The 25,849-nt window shown below is 49.2% G+C and overlaps 1 protein-coding gene across 3 annotated transcripts in view; it reads right to left on the bottom strand.

Annotated features, from left to right (window-relative positions):
- Rnf220 (ring finger protein 220) overlaps window positions 1-25,849 on the bottom strand; it is a 228,203-nt gene continuing 202,354 nt past the window's right edge. Inside the window, exons 1-11 of one of the 3 annotated variants that reach the window (XM_042677097.1) lie at window positions 20,131-20,325; window positions 19,934-19,976; window positions 16,840-16,961; window positions 16,352-16,484; window positions 7,571-7,667; window positions 7,304-7,390; window positions 7,114-7,169; window positions 6,931-7,009; window positions 1,925-2,033; window positions 1,728-1,802; window positions 1-972 (exon numbers count right to left, since the gene is read on the bottom strand). In XM_042677097.1, coding sequence (XP_042533031.1) covers window positions 901-972; window positions 1,728-1,802; window positions 1,925-2,033; window positions 6,931-7,009; window positions 7,114-7,169; window positions 7,304-7,390; window positions 7,571-7,667; window positions 16,352-16,484; window positions 16,840-16,961; window positions 19,934-19,976; window positions 20,131-20,184 — 927 coding nt within the window. In that variant the 5' untranslated portion in view covers window positions 20,185-20,325 and the 3' untranslated portion in view covers window positions 1-900. Of the gene's footprint in view, window positions 973-1,727; window positions 1,803-1,924; window positions 2,034-6,930; window positions 7,010-7,113; window positions 7,170-7,303; window positions 7,391-7,570; window positions 7,668-16,351; window positions 16,485-16,839; window positions 16,962-19,933; window positions 19,977-20,130; window positions 20,326-25,849 lie in introns of those variants that run through there. The other 2 variants (XM_042677087.1, XM_042677092.1) reach the window with 2 other exon arrangements.

Genomic DNA, 25,849 nt, shown 5'->3' with positions numbered 1-25,849 from the left:
TGTTTATATTGGTTTAATCCATGTCAAATGTAGTTTACAAAGGGGAAGGACAAGTACCTTTGTATAGAATATACAGACACAGCATCACACCATGGGGCCCATGGGAGGGGCAGGGAGATACTTTCTCCTGGGAATGTAGCTCTACTCCCAGGAATGGTTCTCAGCAGAAGGCTGGGCAGCTGGGTGCCCTCAGCCAGCACCAACCTCAGCCTCTGCCTCAGCTCGGGTCCCATTTCCTGCCCCACCATCAACTCCTTATAAAGAGCCCCAAGAGCTAAGACTAAGGAGAGGATCACGTCCCTTGGGGCGTATACCCCATGTCTGGGAGAGAAATATACACCACTGAACACCGAGCACATGGGAGAGGGAAGGGACTCCACAGGAGAGGGAGAGGCAGGTACCCCAAGACTTGGATGGGCCGAGCCCCCAACCAGCCCTGAAAGGGGTACTGCTTCTAGGGTCCTTAAAAAAAGAAGAAAATCATACAACCAAAGGGGAAGGGTGAAGGGCAAAGTTGTCCCATTTATACACAACATTGTAAACATACACGGTCTATATTACATGTGCTTCAGTCTGGTGTTTGCCTGTCTGTTATCTGTCAGTCTGGGGGTTGGGGATCAGGAGCCTTGCCCCACTATGCCCCATCCCCACCTCCCTGCCCACCCTAGAAACAGAGACTGGAATGGGTATGGTTCCCAAGCTAGGTGGGAGCCAATAGGCAGGACTGCTCCCCTCTGGCTCCAGAGTCCTATATGTGTGTATGTGTGTGTGTGCGAGTGTTTATGTGCATGTATGTACAGGGGGAAGTGTGTGCAAGTATATACAAGGGGAGAGGTTCACTGTCACAGAGGCTGGGGGCAGGTGGGGTTGCTCAAGGCAAGGCCTGCTTGGGTGGCTAGCTCATAAGTAGATCCTCCGCAGGTCTCCGGGCGCTGTGATCGTGTTGCACTGTGGACAGAGCTTCTTGGCACCCTGCAGGGACAACGGGGGGAGGGGGGTGGTGGAGAGGGAGGTCCTGGTTAGCCACAACGTGCCATATGCTTGTGCATATGAGCACCTGGGCCTGCAGCCATGTCTGTACCATGTCTATACTGGGACCTTGGTCCTCTATCAGCCAGACTGGGGACGCTCGGGCAGCCTCTGAGCAGGCAGGCACACTCCTGTGTTGGGGGGACGCCAGGATCAAACCGCCTGGCCAGCCCCGCAGCAGGAGCCCCGGTAATGAGAACAAGGCTGGGTCCAGCTGTGGCTGCCGCGGCCCTAACGAGATTACACGCGGCCTTTGATCAGGACACAGAGCCCACGTCCGGGCCTTTTATTGCTGTCTCCGGGCGACATTTTAATGGCTGCTCCAGAGCGAAGACCAGGGGCAGGAGCAGAAGGAGCTTAGTAATGGGAGGGGGAGGGGCAGAGGCCCTGGTCCTGCTTACCCACCACCAGCCTCCTCCTGATCTGGGGTCTCACCAATACATGGGATGCAGCAGGCCTTCTGCGGTAGGAGCAGGGGGAAGGGAGAGTGCTAGGAACCTTGAGAGGGAAGAGTTTAATAAATCTGTGGTGGGATTAGGGAGCAGACATAGTGAATGTGGAGGGCAAATATCCTGACTGGCAATTCTACACTCTTGCTCTCCCTGGCCTCCCCTAAGCAGGCACAAGCACAGGCATAACTGGACATCTGGACAGTGCCCCAAACAGCCACCCGCTCCCCAGCCTTCACGCTGCCTCACCAGGGTCCGCAGCCAGCACTCCTCGCAGTGCACGTGCCAACACTGGATCGACGTTAGTGGCATCGAGTATGAGTCCTAGGGAGGAGGTGGGCAGAGAAGGGGTCCATGAGGAAGTCTCACCCCTCAAAGAGACCCTCTCTAAACCCCCAGGGGGCCCTGAGACCTGAGCAAGAGTACCCCCATTCCCTCCTACTCACCATGCAGATGAGGCATTTGTATCGGTCTCCCCGAGATAGCTGACGTTCAAGCTCCCTGACTCGAGCCTTCAGGGCCTCAAATGTGGTTACAGCTGAATCTTCAGTGATTCTGTAGAGTAGGAACAGCAGGGAGCAGGGTGGTACCCCTAATCTCAACTTCCCTAATTCCAGAATCGCATATACAACCCTCCCCTGGACATCACCACTGCCCCTTCCCCAAGGGCCCAAGAGGTACAGCAACACCACGTCCTAGAACTCTGTTCCTCCATCTGCACCTGATGAATTTCCAAAACATATCTGAGAATCATTCTCAACTCGTACTCCACAAACCCTTGACTCCCCAAATCTGTCATTTCTCTCCTTTCTACCTTCCCCACCACCAACTCAGTCCTCATAGTTTTTCTTTTTTTTTGGTCGGTGTGGGGCCTGAACTCTGGGCCTGGGCGCTGTCCCTCAGCTCTTCAGCTCAAGGCTAGAGCTCTACCATTTGAGCCACAGCACCACTTCCGGCCTTTTCTACTTATGTGGTGCTGAGGAATCAAACCCAGGGCCTCATGCATGCAAGGCAAGCACTCTACCACTGAGCCACCTTCCCAGCCCCAGTTATAGTTTTTTCTATGAATCACCCCACTCAGCTACACGAATAGCTTCTGTTTCATCCCCACATCTCCAGCCGATTCTTCCAGCAACTAGAATTTGCATTCTGAAAGCAAAATTTTGTCACCTTCCAACACTTCAAGATTTCTCTGAGTAAAAAGTGTTAATAAACTTTTTGGGTCCAGCCCAGCCTCTGCAGAACCCTGCCAGTACCCTGTTCTGCTCCATCCTTCCCTACCTGCTCCCTCAGCCTTGCAGATCTTCCCATGCTCTCATTAGCCTCATCGCACCCATCATCTCTAGGAAACCTCCTGAAACCCTCCCAGGCAGCACCACCACTGGAGGCTCTGAACTCTATCCAACCCAGCAGTCCTACTGCAAAGGTGTTGGGGTCTCAATGGCTAGACTGAGTTGCTTGAGGGTAGATGATCATTGGTCCAGTATTTATTATGGATGGAAGCTCCATTTTGGGCACATGAGCATGAGTAAACACTGGCTGAGTGGAAAGCCAGTCCAACTTCTAGGGAAAGGGTAAAAGATGTGGGGACTGATTGGATCCCTCATATGCTAGGTACCTTTGCCACGGGGCTAACTTCCCTCAAAGGCTGATTATTTCTTCCTATGCCTGTGATGCCCTCATGGGCATCCTTAGCCTGTCCAAGTCCCACATTACAGGCCCCTACAACTTTTACAAGATTGGCAGCAGTGCCTGAATAGGGACTAGCTGGGCTAATTCCAATGATCCCTCTCCTAAAACAAATGAACAGCAAGGATCCTCATAGAAGGACAGAAATGTTAACACTGGGATGGGACTTGGGGAATGATATACAACAATTAAAATGACAGGAACTTATTAAGAACTTATTAAATGCCAGGGATTATACTGAAGGTTTGGTAATTTTCTTTCTTTTTTTGGACAGCACTGGGGTTTGAACCCAGGCCTCGTGCTCACTTGGCTAGCTTGGTCAGCTGGTACTCTGCCACTTGAGCCATGGCTCCAGTCCTGCTCTTTACTGGCTATTTTGAAGATGGATATCTCAAGGATTTTTCTATTGGGCTGGCTCTGAACCTTGATCCTCTCAGCCTCTTGAATAGCTAGGATTACAGGTATGAGCCACTGGCACCCAGCTACACTGGTTATTTCTGAGAATGGATCTTGTTTCCTGTCCAGTTTACACATGGATTGAGATCCACCTAATCTAGGCTTCCTGTCATAGCTAGGATGACAGGTACATACCACCACATTCAGCTTCTTCCCTTGAGATGGAGTCTTGTAGACTTTTCTGCTAGTGCTGGCTTGAAATCACAATTCTTCCAATCTCAGTCTCCCAAGTGGCTAGGATTATAGGCCACAATTACCTGGCTATTAATAATATCTCATTCATACCATACAGACTTGTGAGAAGATCCTAATGTTTCCACTTTAGATATGAAGAAAACTAAAACACAGAAAAATTAAGTAGCCTGCCTAATGTTCCCAGATTTGGGAAGATGGGATTTCAATATGGCAGATCTATTCTGTGATCAACTGATAACTAACCACCACTCCATACCAGCTGTGAGCTGGATCTTCAGGCCAAGGAACAGTAGAAACAAAGGCCAAAAGCCCAAGAAGCCCAGTTAGGCAGATGGTGCTAAAGAGAGAAAGACTTGCCTGACATGCTTTAAATGCTACACTCTAAATTTTTTGAAGTTAATCTCAAGGGAAGTAGTCAAGGTGTTGGAAGAAGGGTGTGACAGAATAGCTAAGGTTTGAAGATATATTCAATAAGGAAGCACAGGGCTGGGAAGGTGGCTCAGTGGTAGAGCGCTTGCCTTGCATGCCTGAGGCCCTGGGTTCGATTCCCCAGCACCACATAAGCAAAAAGAAAAAAAGCCGGAAGTGGCACTGTGGTTCAAGTGGTAGCTTGAGCTGAAGAGCTGAGGGATAGCGCCCAGGCCCAGAGTTCAGGCCTCACGACCAGACACCCAAAAACAAAACAAAACAAAACAAAAAACAAATAAGGAAGCACAGAGTCGGTTGTATTGGGTCTGGAGGCCACATGGCACAGATAGTAATTAGGGCAATAGTGCTTTCTGTCAGCTTAAAGGACACAATCAGGTCAGAAAGGTTGTCACTGGATGCAAAGTAGTCAAGAGGAATAAGAGAAGGGCCGTGGTAACATCTGTTTCTTATTTAAAAAAATTTGAGACAGGGTCTTACTATGTATATGTAGTCCAGGTTGGTCTTGAACTACTCTATATGAACTGAAATATTTTTCCTAAATTTCCGGAGTGCTGGGATTATAAGCGTGTACCACACCTAGTTGTAGTAGTAACATTTAATGTGCCACAACAAACCTCTCTCTGGCTTTTTCTTTTAGGCGGTCAGAAGCAACGTATGTGATGCCCCAATGGCTACACCCTTGGAAGTACTCTAGATCTACCACCCTATGGGTCTATAATTCTCTTTGCATTGTTTCTTTAGGGATGCTGAGAAGGACTCTGTTTCTAATTCCCTATAGTACTGAGATTCCCTGGAGTTCCCAGTCTTCTAGCTCTGGGAAGCCTCTTGATCCTCCTCTTCCTCACAAGCGCCTACATCTGGCCCCTTCGCTGGCATTTTGCTCAGTCCATATGTACCATTCCCATCTGGAATGTTGGTAAATACTCAACAAGGATGGGGATCTATGCTTTTATCCTCTAAAGACCATGTTGTGAGGGGGAAATGAAAGCCTGCTCCATTTCCAGGAATTCCAAGGTTGCACGAGGGGCTAAGGCACAGTTCCTTAGCCCACCTATTCTGAAATGTTCATCACGTACGAACTCTGGCCTTGGTGAAATGCCCAATCTTCCAGCCTCTGGACCCAGCTTATTTGTGAGCTACTTCTGAAACTCTCCATGGCACAGGGTGGCCAGGAAATCCCATCATCCTGCCTTCCCCTTCCCTGGGATTTGAAATGAACTTAGGGCAGAAACCCATATTCCATGGACGAAGAAGATAGAAGTCCTGGGGACTGAAGGCTCCCAATCTTGGCAGATCCAGACTAAACAGAGATCTCTGTGTGCAGGAGTCAGTCAGTCCTCAACTTATCCCAGATAGCACCACTCACTGGAGCCAGTGCTCACACAGGTGGGACAGAATGGTGACTTTTCCCAGCTTTAGGAGGGTAGTACCTACATGGATGGTCACTGGATCTGGCCCCCACCTCCCTCTCGGGCGCCATCCCTGATTAATGATCTTGTCTTTCTGATTTATGAGCAGCCCCTCCAGACGAGGGTGGGCGCCCCTTACAGCCCCGCCCGCCCCTCTCAGCTGGAGTAGGAGAGAATTATTAAATAAACATCCATACGTCATCTCCCCCCCCCCCCTCCCAAGCTGGTTGCACCGAACTCGTACGGCCCGCTCTGGCGCTGACACGGAGCAGCTGCGGTGATTCATGGGCAGCCGGGCCCTGCGCCTCGGCCCATACATCATGCCAGCAGCACTCGCGGCCCCGGCCGAGATAAACTGATCAACCACAACGGGCTGGAATGAATTTATGACAACACAAAATGGAGGGAAACAAATGGGAGGTGACCCTGGGCCACCGACCCAGCCCTGCACTGGCCTGCAATCCACTCTCCTGGCAGGAGGCAAGATGGAACACTGGTCCTAGAATGAAGAGGCTGCCTTTTGCCCCCAGGCACCCTAGCCTCCAGCTGGAGGGAGTGGGTAGGTACAGGGAGCTAAGCAAAGGCCAATGGAAACGGCTCCAGGCAGCCTAGACGGACAGTGCCTCTTCTTAGGACCAGAACTGGCCTTGTCTGCACTTCTGAAAAAGCAGTAGGATGTCTAGCTGGTAGCAAACCCTGTAACTCCTATAGGTGCAGGCTAGGGGCTCCCCAATCCTGGATAAAATACTAATGGGTCCCCTCTTACTCTGCCACAGAACCTTAGCCAAAAATTCCTTGCAGAAGTAATAAGACCCAATGCTCCTGCCTAAAACCCACTGCGAATGCCACCCGGGACAAGAAAAATGAAACCAATTTAGCTCCCGATTAAGAAACAGAAACTGGAGATGAATCAAGTGCGCCGGCTGGGCCGGGCAGCCATACATCACATTCCCCGGGCAGAGGCCGCCTCAGCGGGCAGGCAGGCAGGCAGGCAGGCAGGCAGGCAGGCAGGCAGGCAGGCAGGCAGGCAGGCAGGCAGGCAGGCAGGCAGGCAAGCAGGCAGGCAGGCAGGCAGGCAGGCAGACTGACTGCTCCTCCCTCCACCAAGGCTCCCAGGGCTGTGGCCCAGTGATCAATTCACAGAGTATGTTTAGCACCAGCTGGGTTCCACTGACGGCTGTGTGCCCAGGGCAACAGGACTGAGCTGCACTCTGAAGGCCAGAAGGCCTGGCAACAGGCCTTCCTGCTAGTAAAGTGCCCCCTGCCACACTCACTTCTCAATGTCGCTGTTCTTACAGGTCTTCTGCATAGCCTCCTGCTTGCTGCTTTCCCCATTGCTGGTGGATGGCATCTCTGTGGGGACAGATGGGGTACACAGGTGAGGGCTTGGGTTTGAGCCAGTCACTATCATCCAGGGATGCCCCGTCTCCCCCACTTCGGACTTAGGTTGGACTTACCGTCACTGGCCCACTTGGAGAACTCCGGAGTGATGCGGGTGCTGGGAGGCCCACCACTACAGAAGGAGAAAGAACATGTGAGGGCCAAAGTCAGACAGGATAGCCCGGATGGTGGTTACTGGATTGAGACCCACATCTGGGCTTACTTATCCCTCCAATCCCATCCACCCATGCCTGTGCCCACACTTGCTTTAAGACTGCACCCCGGAGTGCCTCTCTCTCCTTGGCTTCACCAGGTTCCTCGCCTGTACAGGGGATGACATCAGCCTCCGTGTATCTGACATGGTGGTCAAGGACAATGGATCCTAGGTTTTGTATAGTATAGCCACAAGGGCTGAATCCTCCCTTGGTCAAAGCTGAGACTGGCCCGGGGGTCAGTGCCAGAGGTGCTATCTACTTCTTGTTCTCATTGGCCTACCCCACCAGCCCCACCTTGTCCCACAGCGCCCAAGGATACTGTGGCTTCCCATACTCCAGTGTGTCATCCCCATCCACATCCAAGTCAGCATCACTGTCTGGGTTCTCTTTGCCGCTGCACATGACGAAGCCAGAGCCTGTGGGAAGCAGGGTATGAGAAGGGCCAGGGAGCAAAAATAGTAGACCAAGTTTGCTCCTTCTGCTACCTTAGGGCCAAATAAGGCCCAGATAAAAACTTGGGCTTTGGATATATAAAAGCAAATACTTGAGTGCCTCAGACTCTGACATTGCAATCTCTTCTTTCTGTGTAAACTGTTGCTTTTGGTCACTACATGCTACTTTAGGAAGTCTATGTTTTAACACAATGCTAAGTCCTGAGAAGACACCATGATTATGCACTTGTCTTCCAGCTCCATGAAGAGCAGGCAGGCAAACTCAGGTCCCTAAGAGGTCACCCCTACCAGACCTGGGTCTCCTGATGTCCCACTGTCCAGTCTGATAAGTCAGTCAAAGAGAACAGGCTGGTCAGACCAATCAGAGCCATGGAGTGGGACCCCCAGCCAGCATTCTGATTTTGGCCGCCAGGTCCTTGCCAGCAAAAATACCAGGCAGCTGTTCAAATATTTGGTGTCTGAAGCGCCTGACATTAATTATTCATCTCCGCCTCGTGCGGCCCAGATTCCTGGACAAGTGTAGTTATAAAGGGATTAGGGAGAAAGAGAAAAGGGAGGATAGGCATGCACACCTGCTTCTCAAAGCAGTCCATGAAAGCAACCAGGCTGGCCGGGCAGGCCAAAGGCCAAATAGGTCTGCTTTCCCTTAGGAACATTTGCATAGTTACGAGGCTGACTCTTGGCTAAATAGGGAGGGGTATACTACTGAGGCTACCCCAGGGTAGCTCACCAGCCAAGTAATCTCTGACACCCAGGAGTTGGTTTTTTTTGGGGGGGGAGTAGGTTGTGGGGCCTGAACTCTGGGCTTGGGTACTATCCCTCAGTTCTTCAGCTCAAGGCTAGCACTCTACCACTTGAACCACAGCGCACTTCCTGCTTTTTTCTGCTTATGTGGTGCTGAGGAATCAAACCTAGGGCCTCGTGCATGCAAGGCAAGCACTCTATCACTGAGCCACCTTCCTGGCCTCAAAACTGTTTTTTGATAGTCCATAGTCAGGTACTATAGAGCTGCCCCTGACCTCTGCTGTTTCCCAGTGGGCGTCCTGCTTACCCATCATCTCATTCATAGTACAGCAGCCCCGCCACCAAGATCAGCAAAGAAACCCTTAAGGAAGCCTGGAAGAAGTGTATGGCTCTGCCCAATGCTCTCAAGTATCGTCTTGTCCATTCTTAGTACTCTTGGGTCCTTAGACACCAATTAGGGTAAGTCTAGAAAGCCTCTTGTCTTACTGCTTCATTCTGCTTACCATATATTTCTGACCCTTCTTTTTCCTATTCCCAAACCCCTAAGACACCCCCACTGTATGCACAGCCAACTCTATAGACTCCTTGGTGAGGTCCATGTATCTGTTACTCTATACCCTCTCTCATCTTACTTCAGTCCAGAGCCTATGCATATGGACATGGAGACTGCTCACTGTGCCTCAGACACACCTTGCTTGAGACCTTTGTCCATGCTATTCACACCATCTGGGATGTTCATCTTTCAAGGGCTGAAAAAGTATCTTCATCTCTTTTATCCCTCCACTCTCTAGTCTTGAGTCCACCCATACCAGACAAAAGCAACAAGGATAGGAAATGGAATGAATCCTGCCTAAGCTCCCTCCCTGACAGTCCTCATTTACCCTCTACCCAGAGGCCCCAATACACTTGAGGCAGCAGGCAGGTCAGCAGCAGGGCCATTAAGCTGAGAAAACACCAAGTTTACAGCTCTGTCTCCTGTTCACAGCCAGGTGTCCTGACAAGCAATTCCTACCTTGTGGGTGAGTGGCACCTCTATAAACCCTCTGACAGTTTGGGAGACAAACTCTGCCATCAATCAGAATGTAGCTATCAGGTTCACTTACAGCCTGCACCCTCCACGCCCTGCCATCCATCCTTTCTCAACTACTCACAGCTCAAGAGCCAGCCTCTGTTCAACTGCCTGCCCTACCCAGTAGGTTGAGCAAAAAGGAAGCAGACAATCATGGCAACATTCCTGAGCCCAGTATGATTCCCTTGACAAAGCAGAGTAAATGACAGCCAAAGCAGCCAATGGCCTCAAACCCTGCCCGCCCTCTCCTCTGCAGTCTCACTGCATGCTCATTTACACCAGGACTCATACTCCAGTGGGACCTAACTATTTTGTCTCCTATATCCCATATCCTCTCTATCCCATATCCCATATCCTCACCCATACTGGTGAACCACCTCCCGCTTGTCTACACAACAAATGCTTACTTGGTAGGTCTGACTCAACTCAACTTATGATACTACCATTAACTTGCAGTGCCTATGCTGAGTAGCTGCTATATAAATCCTTGCTGAAGGAATGACTTCTCACCTCTTTCAATCTTTTTGTATTGAGAACAGACTTTCAGGTTCTGTGTGGTGGATGTACATGTTTCTTCCTTGGTGTCACCCAAACTTTTTTCTTTTTGTTGCTGGTACTGGGGCTTGAACCCAGGGCCTGGGCACTTCCTGCTTTTTGCTGGTTAATTGGAGGTAAGAACCTCACAGACTTTTCTGCTTGGGCTACCTCTGAACTGCAATATCAAGATCTCAGCCTGAGTAGCTAGGACTACAGCCATGAGCCACTAGCACCCAGCTCTACTCAATTTCTTATGTAACTCCAAAATTACATGTCCCTAACTGTATTATCTCTCACCAGCTAGAAAGCTGCAAGGATCTCAAGCCTGCCTCATTGCTGTTCTTAGCATGATCCAGTAGAGCTGGCCAGACCCACAGCAGTTGCCTTACTACACATCCCAATAATACTGGCTAAATACTGGAAACATTTCTCAGTGAGGGCCTGGAAACCCCACACCATAAGAGAGGCCAGGACTGGTAGGCTAGTGGCTTGCAGAAACTTGTCAGGATCCAGCCTTCCCTACTATGCTCCAGCTCCCAACTGGACAGCCACCTTCTGTTCCTCTGACAAGGGAGATGAGAGAGCAAGCATGACAAATCTTGTCTGCCAGGGAAAAGGCCTCTCTGCCTCTGGCCTGAGGAGTCTCCTTTGACCCTGACCCATCCCCCAGCTAAGACACATGTTGGGAACCTCTCCCTACCCCCACAGGTGTTCGCATCAGGCTGCCACCACCAATTTCACTCTGGTGCTTGCCCCAGCCTGCTCCAACCTCCTTCCCAGCACATTAAACTTTATTTTCTTAATGAAATGTCACTTGCTGACTTCTGGCAGAATCATAATAAAAAGAAACGGCCATAAAGCCATTTTATGCAGACAGAGCCTCTGCCAGCTTGCCCCCACCTCCCTCCCCCTCGTTTCGAGGAAGGCTCCACAGTCATTTTATGTTCTCAGCTGCTGGAATATCCCAAGCCAGTACTCAGAGGCAAGATGGCACAGATAGCTCTTTCCAAGTCTCTGGCTCCTCTTCCATGTAGCTCTGGGAGTAACAGGCAAGCTGCCACTCCTGCTGCTGCTGTCCTGGGAAGAACTCAGTTCCATGGACCTCCAAGATGCGCCAGAGCACCCCTAAGTCACAAAGGTGGCCTCTTACTATGGTTCTGCCCCAGATGAAAGTGACATAAAAGGCTGGGCTCTTGCAGGCAAACCAAATCTGAAGGTCAATTCTGCCCAGCCAAGTCAGCTGTCCAACCCTGAACATGCAGAAAACCCCTTTCCTTCTAGTAAATACTTGGTAACACAATGGGAGAAGGTGAAGTTCAGAAATGATATGTAAGTCTGAATTTTATGAAAATTACCCTTCTCCAATAAACTCATTTCTTCCTGGGTCACTGAGAAGGGGAAAAAAAAGATCACTGTTAATTTAATCAATTGATCACATGATTGATTGAGAAACTGGAGAAGCTGGTTTACTGGGGGTAGTAATGTCCTAGAACCTGAAACCACAAAAAAGGAGCCATCGATTTCTTCACCTGCTGCTTCCAACCAAACCAGAGCCCAGGGAGAAAGTCTTGAGGCCATCCAGAGCCCAATGCTCACCAACAGGGAGGGCAGGGGCAGCAGCTTCCGGGGAGTTTTACACTGGAATTAGTTACAGATGCAGTTACGGTGTCTTGTGTAAACGCCATCGATTGGGGAGCTGACAGTCTGGGGAGCTGCGATGCGGGACAATCAATCGGCCTGCAGTGTCACCTGCCACCTCGCTGAACAGTTGACAATGCAATTATCCAGTGTGGAGGCAGGGAGTTGGCGTGTGTCAAACGCACTTAGCCACTTTCCGGGCCTCCTCGATAACGTGTTTCACTGCCTCACGTCAGGAGAGACGCACAGAGACAGACGCCGTTTAAAACCATTGATACTTGCTTCTTCTGCCTGCACTCTGTCTGTCCCAGCTTAACAATTGTGTTCCAAAAGGCGATTAAATCCTGTCTATTGCCACAGGGGACAGAAGAGGTCTAGCTCCTTGCCATCTCTTTTCACCCCTCCCACCAGGTAACAATCATAACTAAAAGTGGTAGAGAGTTAAGACAGTCAACCTCTCCATTCTAAGGCTACCCCCTGCCATGTCTTGTTCCACACCTATACTGACAGGACCACAGAGCAGAGCTGCGCCCAGTATCATTTAAACACTTGGGGCCTCTAGCTTTTGGGAACCGGCATGCTAAAGGAGCAGCTTGGCCAAGGCCTATTATTTCTGGCTTCACAATACCTCTTAGCTTTTTGCCCCATAATTTGGTGCTAAAGTTTTGATAAGCTTCAAAAGAGCTGTGACAAAACTGTTCTCTTATTCTCTCCATGACTCTTTACTCCAGGCTACTTAGAACTAGCATAAAGCTAGGACAGGAACTTAAGAAAGATACAGTCCTTAGACTGGGATCTGGCATGGCAGAAACCTTCACAATAAATGTCTCAGTATCTGTTCTCTTCCTATTTTACCTGTTTGCTTCTAGGGCTTCATGCTAGATCCCAGCAATGCATCCCTCTAGGGCTCAAAGACAGCTGCAGATACTTGCCACTTGCATTGTAGCTTCCTGTCACTTATTTGAAACTAATCCTTCCCATGTTCTATATCCCTTTCACATGATGTTTTTTTTTTTTTTTTTTTTTTTGGTGGGGGGCCCTCCAAACGAAGCCAGGTAAACTCTCATTGGTAATCAATACAAGGAAGGCCCATAGCTTACCACCAGAGGTCTCTTGTGCAGAGACTAGGAACAGCTAGAGTTAGGAAATGAGAGATGAAGCATGCCATCCCTCAATAGTCACATATCTTCTCTGACTACGTATGGGCAGGTTCATCATAAGTGCTTTTTGGTGGCCCATTTCTGTAGCCTGGATAGACCCCTGCTCTGCGCAGGTTTGGCAGAGTACCCCAGAGGAACATCTATTGCTAAGTGCTGATCTCTTTTGAGTGGAGTATCAAGCTCTGTGTGCTGCTGCTATATAAATAGTACTAGCAGTTAATTAAGAAATCTCAAGTTTTGAGTGGACAATTGGCTGCTACAGCTTATAGCTTGAGAATCTCTCCTAGTACCAACAAAGTTAGCATGTTTCCTCAACACAAAAATCTCTTACAACTTATATTCTTGAAACCTTTATCTGTTTTCTTGGCTCTTAAAAAAAAAAATCTAGGGTTGGGAAGTTGGCTCAGTGGTAGAGTGCTTGCCTCGTATGCATGAGGCCCTGGGTTCAATTCCTCAGTACCACATAAGCAGAAAAAAGCCAGAAGTGGTGCTGTGGCTCAAGTGGTAGAGTGCTAGCCTTGAGATGAAGAGCTGAGGGACAGCACCCAGGCCCAGAGTTCAGGTCTCACAACCGACAAAAAAAAAAAAAAATCTAGCCAGGCACCAGTGGCTCACACATGTAATCTTAGCTATTTAGGAGTTTGAGATCTGAGGATCAAGGTTTGAATCCAGCCAACCAGGGCAGAAAACATGAGACCCTTATCTTCAATTAACCACCAAAAAGCCAGAAGTAGAGCTGTGGCTCAAGTGGTAGTGCTAGCCTTGAGCAACAAAGTTCAGGGGCAGGGCCCAGGCCCTGAGTTCAAGCCCCAGGATTGGAAGAAAATATCTTTTTTAACTGGGATCTATTGAAAATTTCCTGTTTTTTGGTCCTTTATTTTGCCCTAAAATACCAATTTAAAGCACTCCTAGTTCCAAGATAGCTGGGCTTCCCATCAGTAACCACAGGTCCCCATCCCAAAGGCCGATTCCCTTGCCAAGTGTCTCCATCAAAACGCTTACTTATCCACCGCCTCCCACAGTAGACTACATTCAAGGCAACAGATCTGACCCATTAGACCAGCTTCTGGGGGCCAGGTGGAAAGCATTGCTGAGGATGACGAAGGAGTCCTAGTTTGGGAGGAGGAACAGGTGATGATCGGATAGAGGAACTTATCTGCAATTCTTCAATGCTTTCATATCTAACAAGGACAGCAATCTCTGTTCTGTCAGCACACACAGAAGGCTTAAATGGGCCTTGCTGCTCGCCTGCTCATCCTGCCTCTGCCTTCCTTTCTCTGAAGTCGGCTGGGCAGCTTCTTCAGCTGGCGTTATCACTCCCTCTAACCGGTCTTGGCAGGCAATCTAATTCCTCCTGAAAAGGTCACCGCCATTTTAACTGCCTTTCAATCACATTAAGCACGCGCTGCCCGGCTTGCGGCCTGGCCCGCCCAGCGGGCGATCAATGCGCTGCACTGACACCAGCCCTCCTGGCAGGGCCACACCCAACCCCCCCAAGAGTTGGGGCCTAGTGGTCCTGGCCAGGAAGGGTAGGTTGACAGATGGTCAGCTTTTGCAGGCACGGTTTTGGGGGCAGAGGCAGTCAGGATCAGCCAGGAGCTCCCTTTGATAGCCCCCCCCCCCACTGAGGAGGCTCAGCCTCCTCCGCTCCACTGAGCCCGCTCTCTGCTTCGTGGCCCCCGCTGATCTCGCTGTAAAACAGCCTTTCAAGTCAGCCTGTCTTTTGACTGCACTAAGCTGTTTAAGAGGCGGCAGCAGCTTCTATCAGGAAAGCTGCAGCAATTCTCTGCAGATAAAGGCACCTCCAGCCTTGTTCCCTCTTCAAGTCTCACTCTCATTCCGCTCTCCAAATCGTTCAAAGAAAAGCCCCTTTGAACTCTCCTCAGGAATTCTTGAAAGAAACAACCTCACAGTGTAAACACTCAGGGAAAACTGATACCCGCCCAGGGCCTAAGAGTCCCTCACGTGGCTCTGTCAGCCCATCCCAGCACTGGGGAAAGACTTAGCCAAATCAGCAGGTTCTGCGCAGCCTGTCCCTCCCCAAATCCAGTCAGGTGCCCAGAAGCCATAAGGTTCAGTTCTATGCCAGGAAAACTTATTAAGTTGCTACAGCAATGGAAGACATGAATAGTTGCAGCTGCCAACAAAGCCAGGCAGCGCAGCATTCTGGAACTGACCTGCTGAGACTGTCACCACACACCTGTGTGCATAATTCCTGGGCTGGAGGGGTGGTGGTGGCGGCAGCGGGACAGGCTCTGTTCATTCAAGGCCTAAGATATGCTAGAACTTCCAGCACATGCATGAAAACAATGCAATGGCAACTACTAACACTGTCCAGCTCAGGTTCAAGGAAATTGTTTAACCTTTCTGACTTATGTTTTGGCTTGTCATCTGACCCATGGGACATCTGAGAGAAGCCTAAAGGTATAAGGTCCCATCTGAACTCTTAGCCCCTTCACCTAGTCTGGCACTGCAGAGACCAGTCCTTATTACCGTGGCCCAGGTGGTATGGCCCCAAGGAAGCAAGATCCCCCTTAGCAGCTGCTGTGTGATTCCCCAGGGACCATATACAGTGGTACTCCCAAGTGTGTTACCAGCAAACAGGAGGCAGATGGGAAGCAGGCTGGCTCCCTTAATGACCCCAAGCTGCAGTGCCAGCTGTGTATGTAGACAGAAATAGGAAAGGGCTGGAGGGCCAGGAGGCAAATAGATACTCCTTTCCCCTGCCATGGCAAGGGGAGTGTGACAGAACACTGACCCTGTGCACTCAACTAATTCTGCTGTCTGATCAGGAGGGGGCAACCATGTCCCACCAAGGAGCTGGGAGAGCCCTGGAGATGGGCGGGGCCATGTGAAAACTCCTGTACAGCAATTGGGGAGAATCCAGGGAACAGGGAGCAGCTGGGCCCAAGCCCCTCTTGCTTCAGGGCAGAGGGCGCCCAGGGAGAAAGGATGGGATCAGAGCTAAAATTAGATTCACCAATGAAGCTCATGGGAGGTCAAATTTTGCCATAACTCACTCTCTCCTTTGTAACTGATTTCCCTGACATAGGACTAAGGAGGAGGAGGAGGAGGAAAATCCAATGTGTTTGCCTGAAAGCCCTCAGGGCCCCCAATGCTGGAGGTGTACAGCAGGTTGCTGGATTCTCATTTATCAGCCTTAAGAGGGATGGAGTGATAAATGCATAACCGTCCCTTTAATATTTTATGCAGGTGCTAACGCGGCTTGGCTGTCACCTTCAATGCATCACCCGAGGCTGAGAGCCCCCTCGTCACTCCTAGCTTGCAGCCTCACAATTCCATTTCCCCACCCAAATACATCCATTTTAATATGCACACCGCAGGCAGCACGGTCACAAAGGCGTCCCACCACTAGCAGTTCCCATGTGGTACAACAGATGACCAGTCACTAGCTATGGCCTTGTGGCTTCCACTGGATAGAGATACCACCAAAAGCCTGGCCACCAGGGTGCCACTGCCTATGTATCAGCTGCTAGTACCTCTGAAGCCACCTTCCAGGAGTGTAGTGGCTCGTATCCGCTTCTGCCCACACCACTCATACTCCTCAAAGCGGTTGTTGTTTTCATGCTCAATGTCCACAGCATCATCCTCAGCCATACAGGAGCCTTCCCTCTGTAAAGAGTAGAGTAGAATCATGCAGGGCCCGACCATCCCTACTTGCTCCCTAGAGCCTGCAAGGAAAGCACAGCCCTAGTCCCTGCTGTAGTATGCCAGCTGGGCCCCTGGCTCTCGGGATCTTTGAAGTAAAACCAACCTAGAGGATAAAGAGCTGTGCCCCTTCCCAATAATTTTCCATATAGGCCCAAGGAAGGAGTGAGAGTAAAAGCAAAGGATAAGGGCAAAGAGTGCAGGGAAAGAAGCAGCTGAGAGCACGTGGAGACCCCAAGAGCCCACAGATTTAGGAGCAGTCAGCAGCTAGTGTCAGGGGAAGGTGGGAGGAGGAAGGTGGCGGCAATAGCCCCTCTACCTTAGAAAGGCAATGCTCCACATGCCTACTCATCTCCTGCTCCGATCCTGCCAGGGGGCGGTTGCACAGGGGACATACCTGCCCTTCATCTTGCTTCCTCCGTTTCATTTTCCCAATCCGAGCTGCACAGACAAATGGAAAACAAAGCACAAAATAAGCAGACTCTAGTCACTGTAGCTTTGTGGCTCAGTCCCAGTGGAGCTAACACACCCTGACCTGCTGCCAGCCATTAGTCCTTATATTAAGTGCCTGACATGGTCCTCATTTTACAGTGTCTCTTACTCCTTTGGTGACTGGGCATTGCCCAGAACATCTGGGAAGAAACTGGTGCAGGGAGTATGGACATTATGTGGCTCTTTGGTCACAGCTGGCTCAAGCTCAACCTATTTGTCCATACCTGTAGTACTCATGAGTCCAACAGGCAAGGGACACCTCATATTGCTGTTATCTACCCAGATCGAGACCCAAGATTCTTCTAGGGGTTGGATTTGGTCAGCTGTTTACTTATCAGTTTACTTTGGGTCTAGGGCCAAAAGCCCTGATGTATGGTCCCTAACATCCCACCTAAGATCATCCCAAGAGGAATTTCTCTGATGTGCACATGTTCCACTATATACGAAAGGGGACTGAGGCTTAGTCATAAGGTTATAGAGGGTCTGAGTCAGACCTTAGGCAGCTGGGTCAGAAGGTCCAGGGTACCTGGACAGGGTGGGCCTTATTATGCAAACCCAAACCTGTCCTATCATTTCTAATCAGTGTGGAGGGGCTTGGCTGGCCCCAGAGGCAGAGGACTGCCTGCCATGCTGTCCTGCAGGAGGTTCAGTTCCAAAGTGCACACTGCAAGCCCTCAGCACTGCTAATTAATGCTGAGAGATGCAATCATTTCTAATTAGCTCACTAATCCTTCTCTGCAGCTTTCCTGTCAGTGAAGCAGGAAGGGGTCAAAACAAGGGACTCTTCCTTCTACCCCTCCCAAGATGCAATGGCAGGATCAAAGATGGCCACTCTGAGACCACACTGATGGAGAGAATGGGAGTCGGCCAAGAAGGTAAAGATTCCCTACTGAAGGGCCACGAAGAACTTTCTTATGGATGTTGACCTTGATTGGAACTTCATGAATGCATCAGAGAGGAACGAGGTGACAGCTGATATTACAATTTAGAGGTTCTACTGCATTTCAGGCTCAGAGCCTGGTACTTTACACTGGAATCTGACTTAAGTCTATATCCTGAAGCTAAGATTGCATTTCTACATTTTAACAGAAAAAGAAACCCAAAGCTTAAAGCTATCAAGGAACTTGTCCAAGTAGTTAACAAGTGGCAAAGGCAAGATTGGAACCAGGCCTGATTCCACTGAATACAATATTATCCTATACCCAGGGTCCTTCCTTCAACTGAGTAGTATGAGCAAGACATCCCATTGTAGGTACTAGGGCTACAAGTTTCTGCTGGTTACATGTCTGAGGCAGGGAGCTTTTCCAGCTCCAGCGCAGTAGCCCTACAAAGACCAGAACAGAAGGGAAAGCTACCAGAACTGAGTATAGAATCTGAGAAATGTTGATCTGTAGCCCAGATTATCTCTCCAATTGCCTGTGTTTTCTACTATAGAAATGTGACTATGTTGCGGGGCCCCTTGTAAGGGTGATCTAACCCTTGGAATCCCAGGTTCAGGCAGCCTTGACACTCCAGAGCCAGATCTGGGATAAAGAACGGGTACAAGACATCAGAAATTCAAGGGCACTGATAGTTCTAGAAACCTAGTATGGTGTAGTGTGTCAACACAAAGGATCCTCACCTGCCTAGAGTTTGAGTGCATTCTTGGGTAAAAGAGGCTGATAACAATGTATCAATAAAGAATCAGTGATTGAATTTTTTTAAAAAAGAAAAAGAATCTTGGGACTTCTTGATGTTCTTTGTCCAGGACACCTAGGCCAACAGAAGCTAGGCCCAGAAAAGCACCTGATGGGTTGTTTCATCTGGACAGTCTCAAGTACACAGATTTTCCCCTACCCCTTTCCATTCTTCTTCTAAGTCCTGAACTAAGCAGTTTGGCAAGAAGTTTTGTTCTCTATTGAAGGCTACCTAGAAGTTGGAATAAAACAAAGCATTTGCCAAGGAGGTATATGGCAACATTTGGAGAAGCACAAGTTTGGGAAGTAAACAAATTTCAGTTCAATTATGACTTAGCTACATACCAGCTGTGTGATTTTAAACAAGTAACTTTCACCTCTCAGACCCAACGTTTCCTTATTTGCAAAACGTGCGTAACATTTTCTCTTAGAGGTGTGATAGAGTGGTGCTTAACATAGTGCCAGCTCTCCCTTTTTCCAGGTTGGGGCTGAGCCTGGTAGAGGCAACCAAATAGACATGGGATCTTGAACTACAACATTCTCATTCACTTACCAGCTGGCCCAGAGACCCTAAGCCCCTTAAAATCAACCCCCATATAACCACACCAGCACAAAAAGCGAGGACCATTCAATTGTGTTCAGCAAACAGGAATGCTCCAGAGGGTTGAATCCAGAAGGGGGCCGCCAGGTAGTGCATATATGGGCTGCTTTCAGAGAAGGCCTCTAAGAGCTGTCGAGCACACGCTGATCACCTTTGTGAAATGTGGGCCGACTGATAACTCAAAGAGCCCTCGGATGAGTTAGTTCCTGTTGCCGTGGGAACTCCAGATCTCACTGCATTGTCAAGTCGCAGCAGAGAGGCTGTATTCACACTACTGGGCACTGATTAAAAACTAGAAGAAAAACATTCTCAGCGCCCCGCCGGCTTGTATAGTGAGGTCCCAGCAGTTAGCAAATTCAAAGCTGAGCTCCCGATTGGAATTGTGTGGCTTGTTCCTCATTCTCCGACACTTATTGCCCCCCAGGGTTCTTCAGGGCTTTAGAGAGGCTTTCAGCAAGAGCTGGGAACCATAACCTCCATTAGACAGACGAGGAAACTGAGGCCTTGGTTTGCACATACTCAGATGCGGTGACTGCAAAGGAACCTGTGGGCCCCAGTAGAGAAGACCGAGGCAAGGCAAGGACTGCGGGCAGTACGAGAGGAGGCCGGGGGTGGGGCGGAGGGAGGGGCCGGACCAGACTCACCATTCAGCCGGGTCTGCCGGTTGGCTCGCACTCGCAGGAAGGTCTGGGAGAAAAATCCCCGGCAGATGCAAAAGGGGGAAAAAAAGAGAAGAGGGGGAAAAGAGCGTCAGGTGCGGCCTGGAGTCCTGGTCCCCTGCCCCAACACCCGACCCCTACCCAAGCGCGCCCCGCCCCAAACAGCCCGTAAACAAACCTACTTCCTCCCTCCCGCCGGTGCCCCTGCTCCGCCGGCCGCTCCGGGCCCTCGGCATAGCCGCCGGGACTGCTTTACTAGGACCCCGTGGCCGCCGCGCGGTGCCGCCCCAGCCCCGGCCTCCAGCTCTCTGGATCCCGCGGCCGCCCGGCCGGCGAGGGCGGCGATGCGGGCGGATTCCCCCCGGCTGCCCGGCGGTGGCGGCACCTCAGCTCCCAGCAGCGGCGGCGGCCATGTTGGCCTTGGTCACGTGATCCGCCGCCGTCGCGCGCTGGGGGTGAAAGTTCACCAAGGGTTGGGGGTTGGCCGGACTGGGACCAGGAAGCCGCGTGTTGCACTCCAGCCAACTGGCTGGGGCTGTCCCCGGGGTCCCTCCTACCGCCCCTAAACTCTACCCGCCCCGGCCTTAGCGGCTGCGGGGACCTTGCCCCCGCCCCACGCTCCTCCCTCTGCGGGACTCCTTCCGGCCGGGCCTGGAGGGGCCTCGGCTTCCCGCGCGGCCGTCGGGTCGCTGTGGCTCCGTGGGGCCGCGCTTTGCTAGGGGGCCAGGAGTCGGAATTCCCAGTCATCCTCTGGCCACCCCACCGTCGCCGACTCGGCCCTCAGCCCATCGCAGCCCTGTTCAGAGGATTCCCAACATTTCTGTCTGCCGGACACCTCTGGACCTCTCACAGGCATTGCATACTCATTACGGCCAACACCGACTTCAACATCCCCCGAACAGGTGCCTTCCTTCTGGGTTCCCAGTTCATAGCGGGGTGCCATCGTCTACTCAGAAGTTGCCCTTGACCCCCACCCTTGCATTCATCCTTCACACTCAACTCTCTAAAGCTGGGGAATCTACCTTTAAAGATACCTTAATTTTTCTCATAGCCATCTCTTCTACATCTCCTACTCAACCTTTTAGCCTACTGGAAAAAAATGGTGTACGTCTACGTCTACCCTCATAGCTTGCATAACTTTTTTATTGGTAGGCTGACCACTCGTGTGCAAATAAATCATTTAGATAAACCCAGAACCTAGCATGGTCCTGGCATTGATAAAGACATCTTTCAGTGTTATTTCAGTGGCTACGCCTACCTACCTTCCTTGTTAATGCTCTGGTTTTAATCTCATTAGCGTTCTCACTTTGCAGTTGTCTCTAAGCTCCTCTGTTACTCTTCAGTTTCTGTCCTTGCAACCTATCCTCCACATTTTTGTATAAAATTGTTTCCCCTTGCTTAAACTGTTCAGTGATTTTTTTTTTTTTTCCACCTAAAAGATCTGTAACATGGGATAAGGGCCTGCCCTGGCTGCGTATCCAGTCTCTTCTACCACGTCTAACTTTCCTTGAACTCCGGACACTTAGCTTTGCTGAGCTTCTTGAGCACCCCATGTTCTGTAAGCTGGGCTAGATGCTCTCCCCTACCCCCAGTATTCTTTGTTTAACTTGTCCATCCTTAAAACACTGGGCAAGCCTTTGTGTCTCTCATCCCAATGCTTAGTGTGTTGCTTCCTCTTGCGTTTTCACAGTTCCTTGGCTTTCCTCTGATGACATATATTTTGACTATATTTGCCCATTATATTGAGAATCATATCTATTTTATCACCTAGCATATCAGTAAAGTGGGGAGCAGTGAGGCAAGGACACCATGACAGAAGCCCTGACCCCAGTGCAGAGCTGGAGGATTGCTCTAGTTTGGATTTAGAATGTCTCCAAAAGGCCCATCTGAAATCTAGTCTGATGCACCCTTTTGGGCCCTCCTTTATTCTCAGTGAGAATTCAAACCAGAAACCAATACCCTCTGCTTTTAAGGCCCAGTCAAGGATCCATGGCTTCATATTTATTGCTAAGAAAACAGGCATCGAAAAGGGAAGTGACTTCTCTAACCTAAATTATGAGAATTGAGTCAAAATTTGGACTAGAGTTTGAGTACCCTGAATCCTAGATTGTTACGTGTTATTCAGTTTTCAATTATCATAACAAATAAGCAATCAACCTATTAGGAGAAAAGGTTTATTTGGCTCACAGTTTTAGAGGTTATAGCCTAATTAGTTGGCCCTGTTACTCTTTGCCTGTGCAACATAGCATGGCAGGAGCACCTGGTAAAGAAAACCTGTTCACCTCATGTTGGGAAAGCCAAAGAAAAAGGAAGAGACTGGAGTCTTGAAAATTTCCTTTTGAGGGCATGCCCCAATGACCATACCTTACCTACTATCTCTTAAAGATTCCACCTTCTCAGCATGGGCTAGGATTCAAAACAGAAACCAGTACCCTCTGCTTTAAAGACCTGGTTAAATGATTAAAAAAAAAAAAAGCCCAGCACTGGTGGCTAGGTCTGTAATCTTAGCCACTCAGGAGGCTGAGATCTGAGGATTGGGGTTCAAAGCCAGCCTGGGCAAGATGGTCCATGAGACTACCAAAAAAGCTGGAAGTGGAGCTGTTGTTGAGCACTAGCCTTGAGCACAGATCAGGAACAGTGCCCAGACCTTCAGTTCAAGCCTCAGGACTGGCACTAAAAATGAAAAACAAAACAAAAAAAACATACACATACCTAATTACATATCAAGGCAACTACTGGCTAGGCATTGTGTAAAGAGCAGGTGATACCCAATTAGTTCCTGGGTTACTTTCCATCTTCCTTTCCCACTAGTTTCCCTTCTAACATCAGTGAGCATTCTCCATCCCAGCAGAGCTGTTAACAGGTCCCTCAATACATCATTACATGCTACAGCATTATGCCAAGTGCCTTTATCTGAGATTCATTTCTTCCTTGTTCAGTCTGTATCTCCTCTGTGATGCTCGTTCTGGTTTTCCACCTTCCATGCTGCTTTTAGAAACTTATTTATACCTTTCTCATAGCACTTAAAACACTGGGCCATAATGATCTATTTGCAAATCTAACCCCTTGAAGGCAAGGACTTTGGACTGAGCATGAGTAGTACTAGATAAACCTTTGAGTAAAGGAAGGATAAGACAAGGTCTTTGCCTTGGAGGAACTCCAAGTCTAGAGAAGAGTCAGATTCATTGTGATAGATTAAATTGGCCACAATTCTTTTCAGCTTCTCCTCTCAAGAGCTGCATTTCCTCATCCCTTGATTAAAAGCTAACTTTTTGCTCTTGCTTTGCTTAATAGAAAGTGGTAGAAATCATGGATGTGAATTTCAGATTCTAGCCTCAAGAAGGCTTGCAGCTTTGTCTTTCATTCCCTTGGTGGGGCACTACCCAGTGACAGCTAAGTAAAGAAGCTGAGAGAAATAGGGTACTTCCAAACTCCATTTTGGACTTTCTAGCCCAGCTGTGTAATGAGCTGCATAAATGAAGGAATGCCTAGTGAACTCACAGAATCCCAAGAAATGTTAACTTGTGGTAAGCCAACAAATTTTGGGATAGTTTGCTATCCAATAATAGGTAACAGAAACATACCAGAGTGGTCACAATATGGTCACAATAAGATGAGTGGTAGGACATAACAGGGTCTCACAAAGGTCATAAAAAGCGATAGCTAATCTAGAAAGGCTTTTTGGAAGAGATGGCATTTGGGCAGAATGTTGAAGGATAAATTAAAAAAAAAAAGTTGATAAGCTGGGCACCAGTGCTCATGCTTGTAATCCTAGCTACTCAGGAGGCTGAGATCTGAGGATCACGGTTCAAAGCCAGCCCAGGCACGAAAGTCTGTGAGACTCTTATCTCCAATAAACCTCCAGAAAACCAGAAGTGGCACTGTGGCTCTAGTGGTAGAGCCCTTGTCTTGAGCTGAATTGCTGAGGGTTGGCACCCAAGCCCAGAGTTCAAGCCCCAGGACCAACAACAACAAAAAAGTTGATGGATAGGAATGAAATAATATCCTTTAAAGAGTATAGTTTCTTTAAAGAAGTAGCTTCTGTAATGATAATTAAGCCACCACATTGGAAGGGCCTCCTTCTAGGAGGAGGAGGGGGAACATTTATGCAGAGAACAGAGGCCTTTGCATTCTTGGAAGGCAGTTATCAGTAAGGGAAGTTGGAAATACTAAATCTAAATGGCTGAAAGCCTGGGTTATGCAAAGGAGTAAATTTTATCTTAGAGGAAGTTATTTAGAAGTTATTATAGAATCTGTTATTTAAAAAGTATACTTTAGAGCCTATAATTTGGGTCATAATCTGGTGCTAGAAACTTTTGAAGGACACCTGGATTGGCTTTAGGGGTTTCCGCTCTTCCCATATTGAATTGTATGTAAAGCACTACATATGGATTTGTGGGTGCATGTGTGTGTGTGTGTGTGTGTGTGTATGTGTATGTGTGTGTGTATGGTCATATGTGTACCTTTCTAGGCAAAGGCTTTCCTCATAGTCTGTAGAGAATACTAGAGGATAGGAATGGAAGTTTGGGAGTTGAGGCTTTTCTGCCTGTTGGTTCTTCTTTATGGTTCAGCAGGTAGGTAGTTAGGTTCATGCTGTGAGTGAGGAGGGAGTATGGGGCCCTGAAGCATGCCTCTGCCTATTCTTTGAACTGGAACTCTTCAGGACATAGCCTTGTCTCCTTCTCAGACCAGAATTTCTAGAGTTGGGTCTTTTCTGCACTTTGAACCATGTTGTCTGGACCAGGGCAATGTATCCCAGGAGTTGACACAGAGTTCATGAGGGCTAGTATGTAGCTTAATGGCAAAGTGCTTGCCTAGCAAATGCAACATCCTGGTTTAATCCTCAGTACCAAAAAAAAAAAAAAAAAAAAAAGAATAAAAACAGTTCATGAGCTGGGTGCTATTCAGGAGGCTGAGATCTGAGGATCATGGTTCCAAGCCAGCTCAGGAAAGTCTATGAGACTCTTTTTTCCAATGAAAGTGGAGCTGTGGGGCTGGGAAGGTGGCTTAGTGGTAGAGCGCTTGCCTTGCATGCATGAGGCCCTGGGTTTGATTCCTCAGCACCACATAAGCAAAAAGAAAAAAGCCGGAAGTGGCACTGTGGCTCAAGTGGTAGAGTGCTAGCCTTGAGCAAAAAAGTTCACGGACAGGGCTTGGGCCCTGGTTCAAGCCCCAGGATCAGTACAAAGAAACCCCAAGCAGTCAGTGAGCAGGGTTCCCTCCTTAGTACTGGCACTCTGGGCTGTGCAGTTTGGGTTCTACACAAAATCATTCATCACAAAAGGTGCCAGCAGAGGCTGGTGTCCAGCCCAAACTTGGCATTCCAATCTCCAGGCTCTGTACCCTGATGCCAGGTTGTATCAGCTGGGAGGAAAGAGTGCCTAAGAGCACACCTTTGTTTAGTTCCATCCAAGACCTCCTGTGTGCCAGCAGGGACCATGGATCTTTACCTAGCTTACCAGTCCCCTGCTGTTCTGCCTTTCCACATCAGATCAGGGCTGCCTTTCCCCCTTTTACATTTGGCTCTCTAGAATCTCTGTTGCCATTTAGACACATGTTTCTTGGAGCAGGACCTTGTTTTCTTCCATCAGATGGGAATTCCCAAAGGCAGTGCTCTTCTACTCAAACCAAGGCTTCTGGGGGAACATTCTCTTTTCTTCCTACTTCAAAGAAAGCCCATCTATAGCTATGCTGTTACTTTTAAGGTTCCTTCCTGCTCTAATCATTAGTAATGTGATTATTCCCTGTTTGCCTAAGATACCCACAGTGTCTGCCTGTTTCTCTTTCTGTCCTGATACCATGGATTGGCAGGTCTGCAGGGTTAATATTCAAGGGATCCAGATTTGAAGTTTGAAATCTTCAGTGATACAAGGCTGTTTCTGGGTCTCTCATGAAACAAAA

The sequence above is a fragment of the Dipodomys spectabilis genome, unplaced genomic scaffold (assembly GCF_019054845.1).
Source record: "Dipodomys spectabilis isolate Male_0828 unplaced genomic scaffold, ASM1905484v1 ptg000002l, whole genome shotgun sequence".
In the NCBI taxonomy this organism is placed as follows: Eukaryota; Metazoa; Chordata; class Mammalia; order Rodentia; family Heteromyidae; genus Dipodomys; species Dipodomys spectabilis.
This window is presented reverse-complemented; position numbering and strand designations above follow the sequence as displayed.